Below are 13,350 nucleotides of genomic sequence, written 5' to 3'. Positions count from 1 at the left end.
TTTAATGAGGTAACAAAGAGGTGTCAATGCAGCATATAACACCAGGAGGACGACACCAATAGGCTCTCTAGGTTCCACATTTATCTAGTATTGTGAGTGAAGTGGAAGCGCCTGTTCTCTTCTGTCTCTCTCACCTATGATCCAAGCCCCCCAACCCCCAACCTCCATTTTTGCAATGCAGAGACATGCGGCGGCACCCACACAACTGAAAATCCTATAGTTCAGATTAAAATTCTCCTCCAACTGAAGGGGGGAAAAAGACCTCATTTTTAAAAAAGCTTCTGTACGGGAAATTCTATATTCAATCAGTACTTCATTCCACTTTTAATGATCGTACATTTCCCTAAGCTAAATTCCCTTTGTTGACTAAAATAAGCATAGTAAAAGTCAATATGATCACATGATCTCATCTCTGTACTCCATAAGAAACTGAAGATGCCAATAAATGGGTACTTTGTATAAGATAAGATATTTTATAGGTTTTGCATATAACTAAAAGAAAAAACTTACTATAGTACTCCCAAGTCAGGAATCATATGAAGTTATTATACCATTTGGAAGTGAATTTCAAATGCATTAAAGGTCTATGGATTTAAGGATGCATCCATAAAGCCAAAAACTATAATCCCTGTGTCTTCCCCAAATGGAGGAGTAGGGAAAGGCAAGGGATGGCAGGGACTAGCCCCAGACCCTTATCATCAATGCAGACAACAATAAAACAGCCCTTCTAACTGGTCATCATGAAAAACACCACTGCCTCACCAGTCATAACCATCATTTTCCCCTGTTGGTCATTCCAAGGGTCTGTATTTGACCTCCTATTTGATATAATTATTTTCCTATCACTAAATTTCTCCCTTTGGCCTGTAGGTAAGGAAACTCAGAAAAAAATCAGAAAACATGTAAACCCCTTGACTCCAGTTGCAGGGGGGATCCCTCATATAGATAAAAGAGATCAAAGCCGGGCACAGTGGCTCACGCCTGTAATCCCAGCACTTTGGGAGGCCAAGGCGGGTGGACCACTTGAGGTCAGGAATTTGAGATCAGCCTGGCCAACATGGCAAAACCTCGTCTCTACTAAAAATACAAAAATTAGTCAGGCGTGGTGGCACGTGCCTGTAGTCAGTCCCAGCTACTCCGGAGGCTGAGGCAGGAACCTGGGAAGCAGAGGTTGCAGTGAGCCGAGATTGCACCACTGCACTCTAGCCTGGGCAACAGAGTGAGACCTTGTCTCAAAAAAAAAGAGAGAGAGAGAGAGAGATCTTAACGCTGACTCCTCTCCCAGCTGAAGAGACTGAAGCCCAGTGGACTGTGAGGCTTCACTGAGTAAGAACTCTTAGGCTCTGAGGCTACAAAGAGATGTGGAACCTGCCCTCAAAGACAAGTGGGCCGCTAAGTTATTTTCCCAATTATTATAGAACAAAGAGTAGATTTGTGAAGTTCTTTGCTACAAATAATTTCACATCAGTGTATGAAAGACATGTGGAAAAGCATCTTTAAGGGCAAAACAATACTGCAATGCAAAACAACTCGAACAAGCTAATATAATCACATTAACTCCAGTTTTTCACGAGTCTTAATTTTTCACCGAAAGAGAAATTTAGCTATCATATTTACAATAGACATGCCATTTCACACGCACAATCTTCACAAAAGCAGGTGACCTGAAATGTGCACACGCATGTTACTCACCGCTTCTATGATGACTGAGAATGGTGTTCTGGCTGTGAAGACAAAGCCCAGCTTTTTAGCTCCTTTCACCAAAGCAGCTTCATCTGTCAAGTGGGAGTTGGTGAAACATTGACATATCACTGGTAGTGACAGAATTCTGTTTAGTGTCACTTTTCACATTAACAAAATCCACTCTACTGAAGGAGGCCTGGTGTTATCTGCACAATAGTAAAGACTCGGGATAGAGAAGCACTTGCTTTTCCTACCACCAGGGTTCTGAAATGAGCACTCCTGTTAGATGGGAGGCTTGGATCTATGCTAATTCACCAGGACAAGAATGATTTCTATTCCTGCTATTCTCGCTTGGGATCAAGTTCTCTCCAATGAACCTAAGTAATAGTCCCATGACTCCCACCAAACATCTCCTCTGAGCAAGGCAGTATTTTAGTTGTGCTGTGGGATTCCCAAGCCTCAGGAAGTGGGTAAAGAGTACCCCCATGCACAGCTTCCCCAGCAGGCGGAAAATCTATGAGGTGGGGAGGATGAAGAAGAAGCCAGCTCTGTTCTTTCTTCAGAGCTCTGTCAAGCCCAATCACCTCTGCTGGGAGATGCAACATAACCGGGGTCCTCCCTTTGCTGTTAAAAAAGAGTTACGAGAGTCAGGAGAGCCCATTCCGGGCTCTTTACGGCTTTGCACCTGTAGCCACAGCCTGGCCACAGGGTGAGGCCAACAGCAGACAGCCGGGTCTGTGGGACGGACTACACGGCAACACCTCCAAGAATAACTGCAACACCCAGGTCTCCTGAGAAGGGGCCAGCAGGGCGCATCCGGCCAGAGCCCTCACCTGGGGAAGAGGCCTGGTAGATGATGTTATCTCCATCCTTCTCAGGAACAACCGTGTGGCACACGGCCAGAAGGGTGAGGAACTCCTGAATGCAAGGGGCTGTGGGCTGCAAACGTGAGGCGGGATTAGTGTCAGATACAACACCTTCAACAGGCACCAGGGCTCATACAAGCAGATCCCCAACTAACATCCAGTCATACTACTGCTCCCTGTAGGACAGGGTAGAGGTCCTTAATATGGACCTCGGATCCCCCTCCTACCGCTCTGGTCTGGAGTCCCCAAGCCGGTTCTCCTGACGCGCACTAATCCCTGGGTTTCTCTTGGAATGCAGCTCCTGCGCTTTAGCTCAAGAGATGGGGAGAGAAAAGACCAAAGAGCCTTCCTGTACCTCCGCACACCCTGCCTCCCCAGGAGCCTCGGCCTTGACCACATGCTTCCATTTGCCCACGTGCTTCCGCCTCCCCACATGCTTGCACTTCACCACGTGCTTCCACTTGCCCCTCTGCTTCCGCCTCCCCGTGCTTCTGTTTCACCCACGTGCTGCTGCCTCACTCTCGCAAGATCCTCCGGAAGCGTGTGTTCTGCCTCCCTCACTGCTGTACCTCAGGCCCCATAAACAGAAGATGCTCCCATCTCCAGGCTCCCATTCCCCGCCCCGACATCTGTTCTATACAGTGTCTATTCTTTAAGTTTATAATCTCTCAACACCTGTAAAGCAGTGCATCCCTTGCTCATTAATATTAAACAGCAACGAAAACCAGAATTGCCCTGGATATGTATTTAATAAAATTCTCTTATTCTCTCTGGGAAAAAAATATATAATTTTTTATTGGGATTACAGCACATTTATAACTAGTGGGAAAATAATGCTGTCTTCCCATCTAAGAAAAGTGTGTCTTCCTATGTATTAAAAGCTTCTAAATATTCTAAATATAAGACCTGGCACATGTCTATTAATTATTTTATTTGCTCAAAAATTATTTCAGTGACCACTATACATGAAGTACTGTGTAAGGCATTTTATCTATTGCCTTTTATATTATGAATGGAATCTTATTTCCATTACATTTTACAGTAGTTTCTTGTTGGGATGTAAGTAGAAACATTGATTTTTGTAAGTTAATATCCAATTGTCACTGAGCTCCTACTAGTTCTCTGAATTGCAGTTGACTATCCTAGGTTTTCAAAGCAGACAATTATATCACCCACAAATGAGAAGTTTTCCCTTTTCCTCCCAATATATAAACTTTCAATGTTCACCTGTCTGCAGGAGCTAGCACTTCCAGAATTACATTCAAGGCAGGGGTGATAAGCAAGCTTCCTTGTCCTGGGGTTATTTTAATGTCAGTGTTCTACTGCATCCCTTTTAAATAGGCAACTGGCTATAAAATTGAGATACATTTATATCTTCATGTGAAGGAAGCAGCTATGTGTTTCCTCTTTTTATGGAGTTTTCTGTTTTTTTAGTCATAAATGAATGACGACTTCCACAAGAATATTTTTAGTTTCTTCTCTGTCTTGTGAATGTGACTTAAGCAGAATTTTATGGAAGCAAATCACAGCTATTCACATGGCTACTTCTTATCATGAAGAGAAAAGGCACCTTAAATTATAGTTCAGTAAAGTCATGAGCTTAAGGAATTTACACATTCCTCAAGGCCTGCATTGCAAAAATGGTAAGAAATTTTCCCCAAAAGTACTTTATGTGAGAATTTAGCCTCAATTCAAGATTGCCTTCCCCTGTACCTGAGAACTTTCCAATCCTGAACATAACCTTGTCCCGTAATGAAACAACATAAAAAGTGTCTTAGATTTTACAAATAAGTAAACCTAGTAGTGAGATATTTTCTAAGAGTTATAAAGAATTGCACACACAAATAGAGCCTTCTACCTCAAATGGTAAGCCAGACAAAATCCATGAAGATTTTTTTAAATCCTAAAATAAAATTAACCTATCATTGGTTTTCTTCCTATTGCATTCTATAATAAATTAGGGAGAAGAGACAAAATTAATCTGAAGCCTATGGATGCTTATATTCACGTGTGTATATATGTGTGTGTGTATCTTCTTAGATGTTAAAAATTTGTATTGTGGTAAACTATACATGTAATATCTATCATTTAACCATTTGTAAGTATAAAATTCTGTGGCATTTTAAATACATTCAACAATGCTACACAGCCATCACCACTATCTATACACAAAACTTCATCTTCCCCAGCAGAAACTCTATACCCATTAAACAATAACTCTCCATTCTCTCTTCTCTCTATCCCCCAGTAACCTCTATTTTGTTTTCTGTATCTATGAATTTGCCTATTGTATGTACCTCATAGAAACAGAATGATACTATATTTTTCCTTGTTAACAGCTTACAATATGTACAAAATGCCATATATCTAGAAATGAATACTTTCTATTTATTCGGTGAATTTAAAATAGCAGAAAATGATACATGTTTAAAATTGTTTTGCAAGCAAAATTGCAGCTACAAATTATCCAAATCATATACATATATAAGTGATTTCTTCTTGAAGACTCAAGCTCAGAAATCTTAGGCATAATGATTCAACAGAAAGTTATATCTTCTTCCTTGGTGAACCTTTGAAAATTTATCCCACACACTGGTTAGCAATGTAAGCAGGGGGTTGCATAAATTGTCCTCCGAAATTTCTCATAGGTTGATTCTCTAAGAGCCAAATTCCATCTTGGCTATCAGCCCACACAAAGCTTAACACAGTCCTAAAGGAACCAGAAAATTTGAAATGATGACATAGGAAAAAAAGAAAATTCTGTAGCAAATGGAAGTATTCCCTTGGGAGGAAAGTAAGGGCTTTCTTGGACCAAATGCTTTAATTTTAGTCAATAGTCCCAAGACAATTTAGATGAGAATGTGGGGCATGCGCAGCCGCAAATCCTCAAATACTTCTTCCCTCTCCACAAACACATTTTGGCAAAATGAACAAGTAATCTAATAGGCCCTGTGTTTAAACTGCTTAAAAACCTCCAATGGGTACATTTAATTCAATCCCACATCTCCCCAAAGAAAAATATTGGAGCCTATTCTATGGTCTTCATTATTGTAGTGCAGCTAGATGTTAAATGTCGAAGAGTTTAGTTAACATAGTAGCTAAGATGAAGAGTACCTCAGAAGGCCTCAAGGATCCAAGAAAGCTTAAAAATGGTACACATAGGCTAGGAGGCTTTTACTAAAAATTAGAAAATAAATTCTCGAACCAATCGATCAATTCCTCATTATGCTTGTACTGAAACTATGAGTATCCAGATTAAAATGCCCTTGAAGTCTCTGTGTTTGGATGGTCATCACAATGTCCCCGCAGCAGGGCTTCCTTTTCACAGGGGTTGCACCTGTCCCTACTCTGAATGGCTTTCCCACTAAACTAAAAAGAAATTTGGCTCAGGAGGGCAGACGATGAGGGGGAAAGGAAAGAAGAAGAAAGATCACTAACTTATATAAACAGTGGGATTTTTTCCTAAAGTTCTTTCCATTCACCATGGCCACCAAGGAGGAGTCAGGAAAAAGCAGTGGGTAGGGGAAGGCAATGGGAGAGGTATCAGCTGTGCTCAGATCTCCATTCAAACATCAACAGAGGACAGGCTCAAGAAGAGTGTGGGATGAACAGTCAAAACCCCAAAACATCACAGGGACCCCAAACACCAGTCCCGAGCCAGCTTTGGAAAGAACACCTGTGAGAGTCAGAAATGAACTGAACAAAGCTTTGAAATCTTTCAAACACTAGGATCCCAGTAGCATGTAGGGGGTCCCCAGAGAAGCTCTTCTCCAAGTAAGGATTTGCCCCAGGCCACTGGGTTTCTATGGCATCCCACCTTTATGTCAGTGCAAATACACTGCTCACATGTCAACAGTTATGGTAGCCATGACAGTCACCAAAGAGAATGGGATTCCTCTCTGTCTACACAAACCAAAATCACCTCCTCAGGGAGTTGCACCTTACCTGTCCTGCAAAAGCATACACTGGCTTCTAAGAATTTCACATGTCTGCTTCCCCAGTGAACAGGAATCCTTTGAGTGTTTTTTATTCATCTCTTCCCCTAGTACCAAGAGCAAGGTATTTCATATAAATGATGTCCTTAAATAGATTGCGAAATGAGTGAATAAATAAATGAGTCTCTGATGTAAATGGGGATCCAATAGTTTGCTGCTATTCCTAGCCCATTACTGGAATTCTGTGATGTTCCATACACGGTGCTCATCTTATTTCCTTTGCTACTTTCTCCTCATTGATCTAGGAAAGCAAGCTCGTGAAACTGGACCAAGAGCAGTCTCCGGAGCTCCTATGTCACCCTGCCACTTTCTCCTTTTCCATTCACCATCCTAACTTGAACAGACATATTCAGTTGCCCACCTTTGTGGTTACCCTCAACCTGAATACTATTTGAAAACACTTCTTTCCTCTCGAGTGCTCAAAGTACACTTGTTTCTTTGACATCTTTGATTAAAACCACCTTCCTGCAGAGATGATTCTTCAGAGGCGCCACTTTTCTGCTTGGAGAACCTTTAGCCTAGTAGCTGGATCTACCTCTAAAATCAGAATCCAAGAAAGGATTCTGTAGCTGTCTGTGACTGAAACAGAACACAGACTCCAGCAGCATCCTCTGTGGGCTTGGACCACTTCATCAGCATCACCAAGAACTGAGTCGGAATAGCAGCATCACAGCCCGTGGGTATGCGAGCCTTATACACTCACATTTCAGAAGCGCTAGCAACAAATGGGCACTAACTTCAATAGAGAAAAGTAAGATTTCCTCATGAAAACTTAGAAAAAGTTTTAAATATATCTGTCTCTTAAAATTTTGGAAATTTTGAAAGATAAAGTTTTAATTTTGCTCATGTTGACTTAATTTTAAATCTAGAAATTTTTTCAGAAAAAAAATTAATCGGCTGGGCACGGTGGCTCACGCCTGTAATCCCAGCACTTTGGGAGGCCGAGGCGGGTGGATCACGAGGTCAGGAGATCGAGACCATCCTGGCTAACACGGTGAAACCCCGTCTCTACTAAAAATACTAAAAATTAGCCGGGCGTGGTGGCGGGCGCCTGTAGTCCCAGCTACTCGGGAGGCTGAGGCAGGAGAATGGCGAGAACCCAGGAGGCGGAGCTTGCAGTGAGCCGAGATCGCGCCACTGCACTCCAGCCTGGGCGACAGAGCGAGACTCCGTCTCAAAAAAAAAAAAAAAAAAGAAAAATAATTAATCATATTACATCTAATTTATACTGACTTAACTAGTTGTGAAATGCTTTGATCATTGAATAATTTTCTAAGTTGGCATTTTTCAGAGTAGCCTTTAAAATAACAGTGAATTACCCTTCTAGACATTGGCTTAGGCAAGGATTTCATGACCAAGAACCCAAAAGCAAATGCAACAAAAAATAATGCAATAAAAACAAAGATAAACAGCTGGGACCTAATTAAACTAAAGAGCTTTTGCACAGCAAAAGGAACAGTCAGCAGAGTAAACAGACAACCCACAGAGTGGGAGAAAATCTTCACAATCTATGCATCTGACAAAGGACTAATATGCAGAAACTACAACGAACTCAAACAAATCAGTAAGAAAAAAACAAACAATCTCATCAAAAAGTGGGCTAAGAAAGTGAATAGACAATTCTTAAAAGAAGATATACAAATGGCCAACAAACATATGACAAAATGCTCAACATCACTGATGATCAGGGAAATGCGAATCAAAACCACAATGCAATACCACCTTATTCCTGCAAGAATGGCCATAACCAAAAAATCAAAAACAGTAGATGTTGGCATGGATGCGGTGATCAGGAAACACTTCTACACTGCTGGTGGGAGTGTAAACTAGAACAGCCACTATGGAAAACCGTGCAGAGATTCTTTACAGAACTAAAAGTAGAACTACCATTTGATCCAGCAATCCCACTACTAGGTATCTACCCAGAGGAAAAAATACTTGCACACACATGTTTATAGCAGTACAATTCACAACTGTGAATTGTGGAACCAACCCAAATGCCCATCAATCAATGAGTGGATAAAGAAACTGTAATATATACATATATAATATATACACATATACATACATATAAAGAGAGAGATGATGGAATACCACGTGGCCATAAAAATGAATGAATTAACAGCATTTGCAATGACCTGGATGAGATTGGAGACTATTATTCTAAGTGAAGTAACTCAGGAATGGAAAACCAAACATCGTATGTTCTCACTGAAATGTGGGAGCTAAACTATGAGGACGCAAAGGCATAAGAATGATACAATGGACTTTGGGGACTTTGGGGGAAGGGTGGGAGGGAGGCAAGGGATAAAATACTACAAATATGGTGCAGTGTATACTGCTCAGGTGATGGGTGCACCACAATCTCACAAAATCTCACAAATCACCACTAAAGAACTTACTCATGTAACCAAATACCACCTGTTCCTCAATACAATTTTTCCCTTATAGAAAAATTAAAAATAAATAAATAACGAATAAAATAACAGTGAATTGATGTCATTCTGCAGTTAATACTGATTTGAAGTGGTGTGATGTCATAGTTAAAAATCTAACAGACTGAGGTTTAAGGCTCATTTCTACATTTATGCGCTAGGTAACTACTCGCCAATTTAATCTTTTATTTAACTTCCTTGTCACCTCCCAGATGTGATTGAAATGTTGACTAAAGTGTTGAAAGAAATATATGTTAGTTGCCTGGCACACAGTAGAATGCAATAAATGCCACCTGTTATTATATATATCTTACTTTTGTTTCCTAAAGTATCCTAGTCAAAGGATATGCAATTACACTTGGCCTCTTAGATTCACAACTGTGACAAAATAGTACTGCAGAAATCTTACAAAGCAACAGCAATTGGAACTGTTACAGAATTATGTGGTAAAACTCGTCTTGATCTTGGTGTGCTACTTTACAAAATCACCAAGTATTTAAATACACTAATTTATGCATAGCGTTCACCACAAAGCATTTGTCTAAGATCACTTCTCAGAAGGACTCACATCATCAAGTCGAGACCTTTCCCATGCTCTAAAACTGCAACTTGCAAAATACTACATGCATATATAAAAGAAAGTTGTACCATAAGCTGTTTGCTGTCTTCGAAGTAAAACAGAGCACTTACATGGCGATCCTCAATGTTCTTCAACAGCCTGGGGTCATCAAAGTCACAGGAATCACTACAGGGAGGAGGCAACCGACTGTAAGAGAGAACAGAGAAAATTTATTCAATTTAAAAGTTTCTGTTAAGCTAACCCAAACCTGGAAAGAATCTGCCTTCAAGAAGAACCATACCTAAAGTCCTGTAGGGATTCACATTAAACTTTTAAAGACTTGGAATTCTGTATTATTATTTTAAACCTCAAAACAATTAATCCTGGAGTTTACTATAAATAAAATACTTTACAAGTTATTGTAAAGAACAACAGTTACAAGGAACAATAGTTACAAGGAGAAGAAACAGAAGCCAGGGATCAAGACTATGGCTGTCATTTCAGTTGGCCCCTGAGTCACTTCCACCAGAGAAAACTTCCAAGACTGTCTGCTCACAGCAAATAAAACAAGAGTAAATATTGCACTGTATACATGCAATCATTTGTGGCCAGAGCTCATATGTAGGAGAGGGAAGACAACAAATAATTACAAGAAAGGAAACAATATGATGGCTGTGAGCTATCACACTGAAGAAAATGTGAAGAATCAACTATATATTCATTTATCTCCACTCCCTCCTGAAATTTTTTTTTTTTTTTGAGATGAAATTTCACCCTTGTTGCCCAGGCTGGAGTGCAATGGTGTGATCTCGGCTCACTGCAACCTCCGCCTCGCATGTTCAAGCAATCCTCCTGCCTCAGCCTCCCAAGTAGCTGGGATTACAGATGGCTACCATCACACCTGGCTAATTTTGTATTTTTAGTAGAGACAGGGTTTTGCCATGTCGGTCAGGCTGGTCTCAAACTCCTGACCTCAGGTGATCCACCTGCCTTGGCCTCCCAAAGTGCTGGGATTACAGGCGTGAGCCACCGCACCTGGCCTCCTCTTGAAACTTCAACGTTGTCAAGACAAAGACAATGAAAGAAGACATGACAGCAGAGTGTATGTTAGTCTTAACTTGAAATACGTATCAGCACAGAAAACAGTAACCAACAGCTTGCAAGGGGGAGCACCTAAAATGCAAGCTGATGCCCTCAACAGTGTGCTGGGAAGGTGGAACAAATGGCAGCACAAGGCACCTGTGAGGTACAGGGAAGGAGGAAGACAGCACAGCTTCCACATCCACTTGAGGAACATTCAGCCTTCAAGAATCCTCACATCCCATGCAGCCAGACAACTGAAACTTCCACAGCCAGAAAAAAAAAATGCTTATCTTTTACAGAAATTAAACCAGAGTAGTCCTGAGCCCAGGCACACCGGGCACACAGGCACACATGTGGATAGGCTAGGGCATCCTCCCAAAACAGGGTTTTAAGTGAAATTCTATATAAGCTGAAAGGTACAATCACTGGCCCACTGCCTCCACACAGCTTCCAAAACAGTTGGACCAAATTTATAGCCCTTGGCAGAAAACTAGAAAGTTCTTTTTATGAAAAGAAAGCTGAACAGCTGACAAGAAAGACCCATAGACACTGACATCTAGGGATCCCTTAATACAATAGTGGGTCCTGGCTGACCATTCTCCAGGCAGGTAATCAGTCATCAACCACAGTGGTCCCACTCCACACACAGCCCTAGCAGTCACGTTTCTTGTGTATAAGCTTTAAAACACGTGCAGACAGACAGCATCACCATTTATAAGGGAAACAGAAATCAAAACTATGATAAGGTACCACTTCATACCCGTTAGGATGGCTATTATAAAACAAACAAAACCTGAAAAATCACAAGTGTTGGCAAGGACGTGGAGAAAGTGAAACCCTTGTGCATTGCTGGCAGGAATGTCAAATGGTGGCTCTGCTATGGAAAATAGCACGGTTTTTCCTCAAAAAGTCAAACACAGAATTACCATACGACCCAGTAATTCCATATTTAGGAATATACCCCCAAGAATGGAAAGCGGAGACTGAAACAGATACCTGTATGTCGATGTTCACAGCAGTGTTATTCACAGTAGCCAAAAGGTGGAAGCAACACAAATGCCCATGAACAGATGATGGGATAAACAAAATGTGGCATATACATGCAATCGCATATTACTCAGCCTTCCAAAGGGAGACGATTCTGACACATTCTACAACATGGATGAACCCTGAAGACATGCTAAGGGAAATACGCCAAACACAAAAACACAAATACTGTACAATTTCACTTGCATGAGGTACCTAGAACAGGCAAAATCATAGAGACAGAAAACAGAATGGTGGTTACTAGGGTCTGGAGGCAGGCAGCAATGAAGAATTTTTGTTTAATAGATAGGGTTTCAGATGAAAAAGTTCTAGAAATGAATGGTGCAGATGGCTGCAAAACATTATGAATCTATTTAGTGCAACTGAATTGTACATTTAAAAGAGTCAAATGATAAATATTATGTTACACATATTTTACACAAAAATAAATGAAAATATATGAGCACACAGCTAATGATCACCAGGTTTTTGAAGAAAGCCTATAGAAAATAAATCAAAACACCAGGGGTGGGCAGTAGGGAGGGTGGGAGAGGAGGGCAGAGAAAACACGGAATGCAAAAGCAAAGTTAGGGGAATGCTTTCAAAAACTGAAAGTGAGATCATACAGAAAACTCATGACAAAGGATAGAAGATCAAGATGAAAAAAAATACCAGGAAGTAAAACAAAAAAATCTATGGAAAATGAGACAGAACGATAACAAAATTGGAGGATCAACCCAAGAGATTCAATATCTGACTATCAAGAGATGCAGAGGGAACAGGGAAGCTGGAGAGGAGGAAAATTATCACAGAAATAATACAAAGACACTTCTGAGAATCAAGAAGAGGAAATTCAGAGACAGAAATGGCCCACTGGTGGTCCACTGAATGTCCAAAACAATGGAAAAAATTCACTTTGGGAGGCCGAGACAGGCAGATCACGAGGTCAGGAGATCAAGACCATCCTGGCTAACACGGTGAAACCCCACTCTACTAAAAATACAAAAAATTAGCTGGGTGTGGTGGTGGGCGCCTGTAGTCCCAACTACTCGGGAGGCTGAGGCAGGAGAGTGGTATGAACCCGGGAGGCAGAGCTTGCAGTGAGCCAAGATGACGCCACTGCACACCAGCCTGGGCAACAGAGCAAGACTCCGTCTCAAAAAAAAAAAAAAAGGAAAAAATTTAAAAACCTGCCCGAAGCTTCATGGTTGAAATGACATATGCCTAAGGAGGTACAGAAAATCTGAAATGCTTCCAAAGGGGGTGGAGCAAGAGTAGGAGATAAACTCTCACCTTCCATGGTAAAAAGTCAAACAATGTCTAAATGTTTTTAATTTCTTCGTCTTTTTTTTTTTTTTTTTGAGACAGAGTCTCACTCTGTCACTCAGGCTGGAATGCAGTGGCGCCATCTCGGCTCACTGCAACCTCTGCCCCCTGGGTTCAACTGATTCTCCTGCCTCAGCCTCCCGAGTAGCTGAGATTACAGGCGCCCGCCACCACACCCAGCTAATTTTTGTATTTTTAGTAGAGACAGGGTTTCACCATGTTGGCCAGGCTGGTCTCGAACTCCTGACATCCAGTGATCTGCCTGCCTTGGCCTCCCAAAGTGCTGGGATTACAAGTGTGAGCCACCACACCTGGCCTAAATGTTTTTAACTTAAAAACTAATATAAACATTATTTTGAAATATAAAAATAAAATTT

The 13,350-nt window shown here is 41.1% G+C and overlaps 1 protein-coding gene across 5 annotated transcripts in view; it reads right to left on the bottom strand.

Annotated features, from left to right (window-relative positions):
- Positions 1 to 13,350, bottom strand: part of ATP8A2 (ATPase phospholipid transporting 8A2) — a 652,717-nt gene that overhangs the window by 456,981 nt on the left and 182,386 nt on the right. For all 5 annotated transcript variants that reach the window (XM_031001328.3, XM_055359710.2, XM_055359711.2 and 2 more), the window contains 3 exons: positions 9,670 to 9,745; positions 2,517 to 2,622; positions 1,693 to 1,775 (listed from right to left, as the gene is read on the bottom strand). In XM_031001328.3, coding sequence (XP_030857188.2) covers positions 1,693 to 1,775; positions 2,517 to 2,622; positions 9,670 to 9,745 — 265 coding nt within the window. The remainder of the gene's footprint in view (positions 1 to 1,692; positions 1,776 to 2,516; positions 2,623 to 9,669; positions 9,746 to 13,350) is intronic.

The sequence above is a fragment of the Gorilla gorilla genome, chromosome 14 (assembly GCF_029281585.2).
Source record: "Gorilla gorilla gorilla isolate KB3781 chromosome 14, NHGRI_mGorGor1-v2.1_pri, whole genome shotgun sequence".
Lineage (NCBI taxonomy): Eukaryota > Metazoa > Chordata > Mammalia > Primates > Hominidae > Gorilla > Gorilla gorilla.
Note: the sequence above shows the minus strand (reverse complement) of the source record. Positions and strands in the feature narration are given on the sequence as shown.